General features: G+C 40.5%; 1 protein-coding gene across 2 annotated transcripts in view; it reads right to left on the reverse strand.

Annotated features, from left to right (window-relative positions):
* MYEF2 (myelin expression factor 2) overlaps nucleotides 1-11,300 on the reverse strand; it is a 37,222-nt gene extending 25,922 nt beyond the window's left edge. For both annotated transcript variants that reach the window (XM_016185649.2, XM_007517315.3), the window contains exons 1-5: nucleotides 11,045-11,300; nucleotides 2,922-3,130; nucleotides 1,609-1,661; nucleotides 355-362; nucleotides 164-257 (exon numbers count right to left, since the gene is read on the reverse strand). In XM_016185649.2, coding sequence (XP_016041135.1) covers nucleotides 164-257; nucleotides 355-362; nucleotides 1,609-1,661; nucleotides 2,922-3,130; nucleotides 11,045-11,208 — 528 coding nt within the window. In that variant the 5' untranslated portion in view covers nucleotides 11,209-11,300. The remainder of the gene's footprint in view (nucleotides 1-163; nucleotides 258-354; nucleotides 363-1,608; nucleotides 1,662-2,921; nucleotides 3,131-11,044) is intronic.
* Nucleotides 11,301-12,881: the final 1,581 nt, after the last annotated feature.

The raw sequence follows: 12,881 nt of genomic DNA on the forward strand, positions 1-12,881 counted from the left end.
ACAATGAAACTGTACATATATGTCAATGCTGTAAAGCATTAACCCTCTCAATAAAAAAAAAAAATTAAGCTGAATTCAGATTATTTTTTAAAAGATGAATAAACAAAGAAAGTATCTTTATGATCAAGTACCTAAATTTTTCCAAATATGAAAAAAGTCTTACCTCCTTAATATTCAAAGGTCTTCCACTAAGATCATATTTGTTCATAGTTTCTAGTGCTTTCTTTACAAATTCTTCATCTTTGAATTCAACCACACTTCATGAGGAGAGAATTTAAAGAAAATGCTTATGAATTTTCTTTTTTTCCAATGAAAAGCTAAATTTGAATTAAAATACTTTAAAAAAAATCTTACCCACAACCCTATGATCCAGGTAGAATTGTTAATAAGTACATGTAAAAGAAAAAAAAAATTAGATCAGTAGATGAAGTTAATGGTAGAATTAGTAATATAATTTATTTATTTTTTTAATCTCCAGGCATAATAGGCAAGTATCCACACACAATTTCCAAATCTACATTCAATGGCAAAATCTGGTAGTTAGCAAATTTGGAGCACATTTTTACTTTTAGATAACTCTTCCTTGATTAAAACTAAAGTTATATGATAATACAGACTTAACCAAAAGTAACTTAAAATAATTGAAGACTACAATATATCTATCCTTGCATAGTTTAGCAAATATTTAAATGTATTGTATACAAATAGCTCTTAATGCATATTCTTCAATTTATTTTAAATCAAAATAGAAAATGTGAACCTAATTTTTAACCAAGTTCTCTATCAGAAAAAAACTAGCTGCAATGATTTAACAGCATTCAGTTGTATGTAGCAAAACAATCTATCTGTGCTACAGAAACAAATTTGTAGAATCATTTCTTAAGCAATAGTTGTTATTTATACTTGTGACTATTACTGTTCAAAGAGCCATTTTAATGATTTAGCTGAGTTTTTATTTCTCACACATCCAGCTGGCTTTTGCTAACAGAATTAAACACTAGTAAGGGGTTTCCCATTATATTCTTCAGTATATTTTGTTCTTGTTGCTCAACAGCAAAAGGTCTCCTATCAACCAATCCCTTCTATGTCAATTGAATCACCAATGTCATTCAAATCAATTGGTCAGAGCACTGCCTCTTACGGAGTCCTACAGGCTACCAAGTTAAGCTCTTCAATATAAATTACAAACATACATTCTGAATTAACACCTTTAAGCTACAGGTCTCTTCATATCAAGTCCATTGACTTTTAACGTACCCTTTAAGACATCGATACACAACAAAAAAATGAATAAATAAAAATAAAAGTCCTATATTAAGATCTATTAGCTAAAAAGAAGCATTACCTTAGAACATTAACAAAGTGAATGCCTTTTATAAGCATTTACAAAGCCCCTTCCTTCCAGGCAGCTAATTTGGTTTGTTTATGTGTCAGATTTGCTAGCATAAAAGCCTCAAATGTTGATAATAAAATTAAAACAAAATGAAACTTAAGTTTCCAAAAACTGGTACAAGTATTATACAAAAAAAGAAAAAAGAAAAAAAAAAAAAAAAGGAAACTGCTGAGGAACTTTTAAGCCTCCAGCAGATTATTGCCCACAGAACTTACCCTGGATTTTCCTTCCGCATCCTTAAAGAGCTCCACGTATGTAACCTCACCAACTACATAAGACATACAAAAGGAAGATACCAAGAAACAATACATTTAAACACCGATATCTTGCTTTACTGCACACCTGTGCACAACTCTACAGAACAGCACCTATTATTCACCAACAGTCAAAACCAGACAAACATACTTCCTATCAATGGCTATGTAAATTTAACAATTTTCAGAAATGTACATCATCCACATTCTCTAAAAAAAAAAAAAAAAAAAAAGCTAACAACCATATTAACCTAATTCATACTACAGATCATATGTTGGCCAGCATGATACAGTTGGTGAACAAATGCACATATACATACGAATGGCCCCTTAGCCTAGCATATTAAAAGACATCAACATTAGCACTTTTCAAGTAACTTTGGTCGCCGACACACAACAGCTGTTTTAAGGTGACTTTCTACCTGAATGTCTTCAATCATGTTTGCCATCTGGAAACTAAATTTACAAATCATGCTTCACAGCAAGCCACACACTTTCTAGATAAAGTCAATGAATAAAACCAATCAAATAGTTGTCACCTTACAACAGATACACCAATGCACGTTTGTTTATTTTATTTTTATTTTATTGGAAAAGATCAGCCTCACAGCCAAAGTACATAGTTTCAGGTCTGTTGGAACTCAGTATTTCAAGAGATAACAAAGCTAACTTTTACAAGATCAAGTGTTAAAATTATTTTTCCCCAAAACCAACCATGTATATAAAAGAAAGGTTTTCTGGTTGTTCTGAAAACAAAACTGCAACAGCAGTCACACAATTTTAATAGAGAACTGCAGACAGCATCATAGCAGTCATGACAATACAAACAAAATGAATTCCACAGCCAGATCCCAGACTCCACCAAGATAATAACAAAACAGCTTTTGGAAAAAAATAATAATCAGACCTTGTTATTCATACTTTAACACGCTAAATGTATTGCTTAACTAAGTCCTTTAAAAATCTATAAAAGCTTCAACTAGACAAGGCAATCACTTTAACAAAATTCTTGGTGGCACGCATATACTGGCTCACCACTACCCCAGCAAAATGGGAAAAATAAATTGCTGCATTTATCCATGCTACCTTTTAATGAAATTATGCCAAATGAAAGAGGAAAGATTAATTCGTGAGTCAAGAAATTAGCAAAAGCAATTTTTTGAGTCTGTGTGGCTCAGAGAAATAATAATAATAATAATTTTAAAAAAACTGTTAGTTCCTTTTCCCTTCTACATGAAGATAAAACAACAGTGGGTTTATTAGAAAATGGTTACCTTTTTCTCTCATTAAATCTTTAATAGCTTGCCACTTCATGTCATATGGGATATTGCTAATGAAAACTCGGTTACGATTTGGACCCTTCTTTTCTCCACTGCCCGAACTTTTGTCTTTTGAATAAGGGTGAAATCTATTGGTCTTCTTATTTCCTGTAGATTTTTCTTTTAATTCAGATTTCTCTTCTTTCACTGATTCATCATTTTCCCTATGAATTGAAATAAAATACTTCAGTCATGCTTATAGCAATACCAATCCATACTAAATAATTATTTCATATTTATCACTCCATAAGACTTCCTGTAGTTAGACCTCCACAAAGCAGTTGAACAGTCAGCCTATTGACTCTAAAATAAGTCAATGCATTTCAAAGTAAGGATATGAGGACTTTTATCAAATGTCTCACTTAACAATCCTATTCAAACTAGATAGATGCAACACCCAACCACTCAGTGCTCCTATCAGACTAGTTAACAATATTATTAGAACCTAACAAGGGCAGGGCAAAGGTGACTATATTCCTATAGGGTATAAAACTACCACCTTTAGGGGGATTCGGACGGTAATGCAGCGGGTAAAGAGCAGGTGGCACAAAGCGCAAGAACCAGCTGAAGGATCCCAGTTCGAGCCCCCCCCCCCACCTGCAGGGGAGTCGCTTCACAAGTGGTGAAGCAGGTCTGCAGGTGTCTATCTTTCTCTCCCCTTCTCTCCATTTCTCTGTCCTATCCAAGAACAACAACAAGGCAACAAAAGGGAATAAAAAAAAAAAAAAAAAAACTACCACCTTTAGTGGAAAATTAACTTTTCATTCATAACCCTGAAAAAACTAAGGTATAAAATAACAACTTGAAATACAAAGTCTTGTCTAAGTAGTTAATGATTTATTCTCAGACTAATTCTCTGATCAAAAGCACTATTAAAATAGTTGTCTTCCATGTGTAAGCTACAACTATATATTTCAGCAGGCAATGACACTCTATTAATATAGTATCTAAAACTCTATGAGAACAAAAACTATCTTCTTTCATTTGGCATCAACAACTTTTCACATCTAACATATAGTCAGATAAATACTAGGGGGTAGGCTCAGGCATACTAGCTGTGCTATAACAGGCTAAGCTACCTCCCTGGCCAATAGTAACTGCTGAATGAAGAACTAAGAGTGTACACTTAAGGGGCCAGGCATTGACAAACTTGATTGAGTGCAAATATTACAATGTACAAGTGCCTAGGTTAAGTCCTTGCTCCCCACCTACAGAGCGGAAGCTTCACAAGCAGTGAAGCAGTGCTGCAGGTATGTCTCTTTCTTCTTCTCTATCACCTCTTCCCTCTCAACTTCTGTCTCTAATAAATAAAAGAACTAAGATTTTTCTAGAGAGCCCACACTCACTGACTTCTGTCTCTATCCAATAAATATTTTTTAGAGTCCACACTCATCAGAGCACAAATAGTGCTGCTATTTCCTGGGGGGGGGGGGGGGGCTTCAACATTAATTAAGAACTGTTAGGATCGGACTTGCTTTGCCACTTTTTCAGAACTTGACAGGAAAAGCCTCTTTTTAAACATATTCCCTCATCAGAAATGGAACAGCCTGGGTGTGATTTTTTTTTAACTGTACAAACTTAGTAACTACATGTCTGAAGAGTGACACTTCTGAAATGGAAGCAAGTAGCCAAAAGACACAGAAGTCTTTTATCTGGTTTCTGGATACAGCAGATATGAAAACAAGCCCTTCTTTTGAATCTCCCAAAGAACACACTTAACAGAGTGAGCTCAATTCAATACACATTTTAAAAGTAACTCTCAATCGAGGTAAGTAGATAGTTGTAGTTTCCAGCTAAATATGCCAGCCAATTTCCTTCTTCGTGAAACCAATCATGAAAACTGCACAAAACCTTAAGCACCAGTTAACGTATCATACTCATATATAGATGTAAGCATTTGCTTACAACAACCTGATAATTCTTTTAAAAAGCAGTGATACTATGTAAGAAACCCTCTTTAAAGTATTTGCTCAAAGGATAAGAGCAATTTTTTTTAAGTTTTCCCCCCAATGAGTGTAACCTAAAGATACTGCTAAACTGCTTACAATGTATAAATTGAGATTTATAAATTGAGGCACACCTGGTAAAGCACACATGCTACCATGCTTAAGGACCCATGTTTAAACCCCAGTTCCCACCTACAGAGGTGGAGTTTCAGAAGCTCTAGAGGAATGCTATAAACATCTCTCTCCACCCCCCACCTTTCTCTTCACCTACCTATTTCTGTTTCTACCATGAAAAAAAAAAGTGGGGGGGAGGGTGGATGGGTAGGTAATGGTCACCAGGAGTGGTGGAATTGTGCAGGTACCAAGTCCCAAAGATAATCATGGTGGTGATTTTTTTTTTTAATTTACCTATGGAAGGCAGATAAATTTAGTGGCTAGTGGTATGTTTATTAACACACATATTATAATTACTGAATTTCTGAACTCTCCTTATGTCATAAAAAAGCACTATTTAAAAAAACACTATGGGGAGTCGGGGGGTAGTGCAGCGGGTTAAGCACAGATGGTGCAAAGTGCAAGGACTGGCATAAGGATCCCAGTTCGAGCCCCCGGCTCTCCACCTGCAAGTTCGTCACTTCACAGGCGGTGAAGCAGGACTGCAGGTGTCTTTTTCTGCCCCTTTCTGTCTTCCCCTCCTCTCTCCATTTCTCTCTGTCCTATCCAACAAGAACAACATCAATAACAACAACAACAATAACTACAATAATAAAGAAAATTGAAAAAAAAACACTACAGAAGAGACTACAAATACACATGAAAACTCTTAGGGAAAACACAGTATTTCAATAATGCCATATAATATAAAAATTGGCATTATATACAGTAAGTGCCAAACTATCGTTTATAAAGCCAAGTCCCTTTCTTAGGTCTTAGAGTCCAGGAGGTGGCACATTGGACTCTCAAGCATGAGGCCCTGAGTTCAATCCCAGGCAGCACCTGTACCAGAGTGATGTCAGGTTCTTTCTCTCCTCCTACCTTTCTAATAAATAAAATCTTAAAAAAAAAAAAAAAAGACAAGCCCCTTTCTTAATGTAGTTGAGGTAAAGATGGTGATTCTTTTTTAACTGCTTTTTTATGTTTTATTAAATTTTATTATTTCTTTTTTTTTTTAGAGACAGAAACTCAGAAGGAAGGGGAAGATGAGGAGGCAGAAAGATTCCTGCAGTACTGCTTAACCACTTGTGAAGCTTTCCCTCTGCAGATGGGGACCAGGGGTAGTTTGAACCAGGGTCCTTGTGCACTGTGACCTGTGCACTCAGTTAGGTGCACCACAGTCCAGTCCCAAGACTGACTCTTTAAGATTGAATTTTGTCTACCCAAATTAAACTGAAAAATACATATAATATCAAATAAAACTAGTTTTCAAATGTGATTTAAGAAGCAGAAAACACGAGATCCAAAATTATGCCCACTTCCATTCTTTACTCCTAATTCGACCAAATAATACTGTTTCTAACACTTCAATATTTTATGCAAGTATCTCAATGTAACTCTCAATCCCCATGTCCAAAGAATCATTCAACCATACATGAATCATGAAGTTATATTTAAAAAAATACTGCATTTTCCTCCTGTTTACTTAAGAAAAAAAAAAAGAGTACTTTGGTATCCAGAAAAAGACTAGGAAGCATCTTAAATTCATTGTCAAAAGACAACTAGTCCTCTATGAGTTTCATAGTTATAAAAGTTCCCTTCGGCATTTTAAAAATATTTACCAGTCAAGTATAAAGTCTTGGGGCTACAAAGATGAGTAAGACATGAGTGGTCTCCATTCTCACTGCAATGGCTATGCACAGTCATTTTTATCTTGATGACAAGTGCCACTCTGTTCACTTAAAAATACTTTAAGGTAATGTTTGATAATTTTCATCTCTATGAATTCTTATAACTGAAAACAAAAGGTGGCACTGGGTGGTGGCACACTTGGTCAAGCACACACATTGCCATGCATAAGGACCAGGATTCAAATCCCAGCTCTCCATGTGCAGAGGGAAGCTTCACAAGTGATGGAGCAGTGCTGCAGGTACCTCTCTCCTTATTTCTGTCTCTGTTATAAAAAAATAAAAAATAAAGGCTCCCGGGAGTTGTGGGGTGGTTATGCAGACACCAAGATCCAGTGATAACCCTGGTGGGAGAAAAAATAATGTAACCAACTCAAGATTTATGGGGTGAGTGATGAACTATTACAGTTGGATCACAGGGTACAAAAAAAAAATTAATGCTAGGCTGACAGAGATAAAGGTCTTCAGAAGAAGTGATTCAATGTGGGAGGCCCACACTGGACCATTGGATATTAGAATTCTCTAAGACTAAAATAACTTCTATCAACTTGTTAAGAAAAGAAAGAGATAGGTTAAAAGCAACATCAAAAGAATATGCAATTTAGGCTCAAGAGGTAGCTCAGGAGGTAGGCCATGTGTTCAACATTACGAATCCAGGAGTTTGACCCCTGGCATCACATAATACTAAAGGGGTTCTCTTAAGGTATCTAGCGTTCATAAAAATAAATCAATAAATCTTAAAGGGATCTAACATTTGTAGTTACTGTAGCACCTCTTTATTTTTATGTTCCTCAATTAGAAGTGAAAGTGACTGTTTCCTCACTTTATCCCTCGCCTGTCTAGTTCAACTCTACTGAGACTTTATAAGGGATTAGACGTTTCAACCAGACGGAGATTTAGATATCAGTTTTACCTATACCAATGCTTTTTTTGCATTAATCATAACCTAGCAGGATGTTTATAATACAAGGATTTACTTTTGGGGGTTTTTTAAAAAGATGGTACTCCCATGTTTACATGGCAACATGAAAAGCATCTTTTACCATTCCATTAGTTTTCATTCATATGTCTGAAGTTGAGTCTATGAAAGTCCACATCTGTAGCAGACATGATAGTACCTGCTTCTCTCCCTTTCTAGTTTTGTACCACTTTTCAACCAAGGATCAAGCTCTACTGAGGAAGAATAGTTTGCACCTGCTTCTCTGTTCTACCTAAAAGATGCTGCAGATCCGGGAGTAAGGTGGTAGAGCAGCGGGTTAAGTGCAGGTGGCGCAAAGTACAAGGATCGGCGGCATAAGGATCCCGGTTCAAGCCCCTGGTTCTTCACCTTCAGGGGAGTCGCTTCACAGGCGGTGAAGCGGGTTTGCAGGTGTCTATCTCTCTCTCCCCCCCGTCTTTCCCTCTTCTCTCCATTTCTCTGTTCTATCCAACCAGGACGACATCAATAACAACAATAATAAAAAACAAGGACAACAAAAGGGAATAAATAAATATTAAAAAAAAAGATACTGAAGATCCTATTCAACCCTAATTTGGAGGTTGCACAAACTCAGCTGGGCAAGATATCTATCTTATCTGCAGTCAGCCCTAACACTGACTGATCCAGGTTTTAACATACTGTTTCAAACGTATTTTATGCAAAAAGTAAAAAAAAAAAAAAAAAACACGTTCCCATTTTAGCGTCAGCAGATGTTCACTGCTTCCTATTCTGAGACACAACTGAGAGAAGGAAAAGGATGTTTTCATCAAAATCTTAACACACAGTCAACTTCGGGTTTAAAGAGCTCAGAACTGAGCACATGAAAATAAATGTCCAACTTCATATTTCTACTTTCATAGGAGGAGGACAAGCTTGAGCGAAACATTTCCTTACCACTAGACTTTATGGATTTGAGTCCGACCACATTTTTAACAAGAGCAATGATGGGTGCTGCATTTTTTTTTTAAATAGAGACAGAAGCAAAGAGAGCGAGAGACAAACAGACAGACACCATAGCACTGAAGCTTCCTTCAATGTGGTGGAGGCCAGGCATGAATGACAACTGCATTCTCCAAGGTAGCAGGGTTTCTTCAATTATCTTCTTCTTTTTTTTTTTAACCATGACACCAACATTAAGAATCACTGCTCTCAGGTTTTGTTTTGGGAGGGGAGTATTTGTTGTTTTTTTAAAATATTTATTTATTCCCTTTCCTTGCCCTTGTTATTTTATTGTTATCGTTGATGATGTCGTTGTTGTTGGACAGGACAGAGAGAAATGGAGAGAGGAGGGGAAGACAGAGAGGGGGAGAGACAGAGAGACACCTGCAGACCTGCTTCACCGCCTGTGAAGTGACTCCCCTGCAGGTGGGGAGCTGGGGGCTCAAACCGGGATCCTTAGGCCGGTCCTTGCGCTTTGTGCCACTGCGCTACCGCCCAACTCCCCCCCCCACCCCTTTTATTTTTAAATAGAGTACTTCTCAGCTCTGGCTTATACTAGTATGGGGGAGGGAAAGTTGAACCTGGAACTTCAGATCTTCAGGCATAGCCATGATGCTATGAACCTCCGCCCGGGGTCTTGTTTTTGTTTTTGTTTTTTTTAATCGTCTACAAGGTGGATGGGGATCAGGGGGAGAAGCAACTGCTTTTTTTCAAGTACCTCTAACTCTCAAAAAATAAGGTGGTGGTGGTGCTATCAACTGAGCCTAACAGCTCGGTGTTAAAAGTTCCTCCTGGGCAGTAGCGCAGGGGGGTAAGAGCAGGTGGCGCAAAGCGCAAGGACCGGACGGGAGTAAGGATCCCGGTTCGAGCCCCTGACTCCCCACCTGCAGGGGAGTCGCTTCACAGGCGGTGAAGCAGGTCTGCAGGTGTCTGTCTTTCTCTCCCCCTCTCTGTCTTCCCCTCCTCTCTCCATTTCTCTCTGTCCTATCCAACAATGACGACAACAATAACTAAACAATAAAACAAGGGCAGCAGCAGGGAACAAATTAAAAAAATTTTTTTAAGTTCCTCCTGGGTAGCTGGCTATCAGGTGAAGAAATGAAACGGCACTTTGGGGCCGCCAAGACCCTGGAGCAAGGAGGGAGGCCCAGGGAGACAGACAGAGAGAGAGAGAGAGAGAGAGAGAGAGAGAGAGGGAGGAGCTTCTTTTTCCAGCGCTCCGCCCGCCTCCCTCCCTGTTCGGGAGGAAAGTGCTGGATGACGTCACCCCCGAGATCCCCCGCTGAACACGAACTCTTGGCCTTAAAAATCAATAAATGACAAGACAGGACCGTCCCCCTGCAAGCCCCAGCTGCCGCGGAGCCGGCTAGAGCGGTGACGGCAGAGTGCGGAGCCCGAACCCAGGCCGCCCCCCACCTCCTGGGCGCGGGAAGGGCCGGTGAGCAGCCCCTGTGGCACCTGCTCCTGCCGCCGCCCACAGTCCAAGGGGCGGGATCCCCGGCCCTGCAACCCCACCCCTGAGACACACACACCACACACCACACAGACACACACACCACACAGACGCACACACCACACAGACACACACACAGACACACACACCACACAGACACACACACCACACAGACACACACACAGACACACACACCACACAGACACACACACCACACAGACACACACAGACACAGACACACACACCACACAGACGCACACACCACACAGACACACACACAGACACACACACCACACAGACACACACACCACACAGACACACACACAGACACACACACCACACAGACACACACACCACACAGACACACACACAGACACACACACCACACAGACACACACACCACACACCACACACACACACCACACACACAGACACAGACACACACAGAGACACACACATACAGAGACACACACCACACAGACACACACCACACACACAGACACACACCACACACACAGACACACACACACAGACACACACCACACACACAGACACACACCACACAGACACACACACCACACACACAGACACACACACACACACCACACACACAGACACACACACACACACCACACACACAGACACACACCACACAGACACACAGACACACACACCACAGACACAGACACACACCACACACACAGACACACACACACACACAGACACACCACACACACCACACAGACACACAGACATACACACACCACACACACAGACACACACACCACACACACAGACACACACACCACACACACAGACACACACACACAGACACACACACACGCACACACACACACACACCCCGCCCCGCAGGCTGACTCCGGCCCCGGCCCCGCGTCCCGCCGGAGGACAGACAATACATTTTCACGCCATTGGAGCTGCTGCTGTGCTGCTGAGGCGCCTGCTTCTCCGGCTCCGGCGGGTGCGGTTCTCGCCGCGGTTCGCCCGACGGCTCCGCGGGCTGCGGGTGCGGACTGTCGTCGCCATCAGCCCGGGGGACTTCGGGTTTGTCGGCGTCCGCCATGCCGCCGCCACCACCGCCGCCGCCGCCTGCGCCGAGGGGGGCTACGAGCGCGACAATGGCGGCGGCCGGGGAGGCGGTAACGGATTCTGATTTGAAAAGGCCCCGAGCGCTCAGTGGCCCGGATCTCGCGAGAACCGGCCGGGGCTGGGCGGCTGGGAGACGGTGTGCGCTGGGGAAGGGGGTGGAAGAGAGCGGGGGAGGGTGGCGACGCGGCCGATGCCACGGGTTGCACGGCGGGGTCCGGGCGGCTTGTGCAGCGGCCCGCTGGCTGGGGCTCAGGCGGGGGCGCGGGCAGGCTTGAGTCTTTCAGAAGCTCCTGAGGGGACCGAGTTCTGACCACCTGCGTGTCACTTGGCACCTGATGGGGGACTTCACTTGGAAAAGTTGATCTGAGTGTGAGAAAATGTCTAGAGACTCTCCAGTCCAGTCCGCTGTGGAGCAGATTTAAGAGAAGCAACACACATCACTTTGCATGTTGAAAGACTGCAAAGCTCGGAATATCCTTGAGAACAGCCCTGGGATAAAAGAACGTTGGTGCCTGCGCACCTTGTTAACTAACGTTCAGTGGTTACTGAGCACTGGCTCTTATGCACCAAAAAAAAAAAAAAAAAAAAAAGCCTTGAATTTAAATTTTCAATTTTGAGAATAAATGAAAATTTCTTCGGGACATAACTGCTGGTTTATAAAAAGAAGACTTGGCTCTTTTTTTTTTTAATTCTCCAGGCAGCAATTAATGGGAGGAATCAATAATTTTTGTAAGAAATGTACTAATGGACCAAAAATGGACATTTGAGGTTCTGGCCATGACTTTATTATATGTTGATGACAATGACATTGAATACAGTTACAGGTTCTCAAACAAATATAATTGCCATATGAAATTTCAAATACAGCGATAGATTGTTCCCAAAGCTGAAAAAGGAACGTATTAAACTTAACTCCTAACCCTAGAGTGCTGTGATATTTCACATTGAAATAATCCTTTCCGTGATCCGGGAGGTGGCACAGTGGTAAAGCTTTGGACTCTCAAGCATGAGGTCCCGAGTTCAATCCCCGGCAGCACATGTGCCAGAGTGATATCTGATTCTTTCTCTCTCCTCCTATCTTTCTCATAAATAAATAGAATCTTTAAAAAAAAAGAAAGAAAAGAAAGAAAAAGAAATAACCCTTTCCAGCTAAAAAAAATTTCAAAGGCTTTTCCCAAATACTTGTTTTTCTTAAGAAACAAACAGGCATGATTTACATGCTTTGATAGATATCACACATACATGAGAATATAGTTAGAAACTAATACAGGAGCAATACAATAGTTCCTCTAGTCTTTGATGTTTAAATATGTAGAGTTTTGCCCTCAACCAAAAAATAATATAAAATATTTGATCTCATGCCAGACAAGTTGGACTCTTTAATCAGAAACACATGCATAAAAAAGAACAATTTTAATCAAGGTAAGTACACTTGGTAAAGAACACATGACAAGATAATATATTTGTTGTAATAAATAGCTTTTCCCTCAGTCAACCCAAAGACCAAATGATTAGAGCAGCAGAAATGGCTTTGGATTTTGACACAGCAAACCTGTGTTAAAACCCAGCAGTTACTTTCTGTCCTTAACTCTTTAGACAAGTCACTTAATTTCTCAATCTTACCACAGTAAATGTAGACAATAATAC

The sequence above is a fragment of the Erinaceus europaeus genome, chromosome 16 (assembly GCF_950295315.1).
Source record: "Erinaceus europaeus chromosome 16, mEriEur2.1, whole genome shotgun sequence".
NCBI classification, from domain to species: Eukaryota; Metazoa; Chordata; class Mammalia; order Eulipotyphla; family Erinaceidae; genus Erinaceus; species Erinaceus europaeus.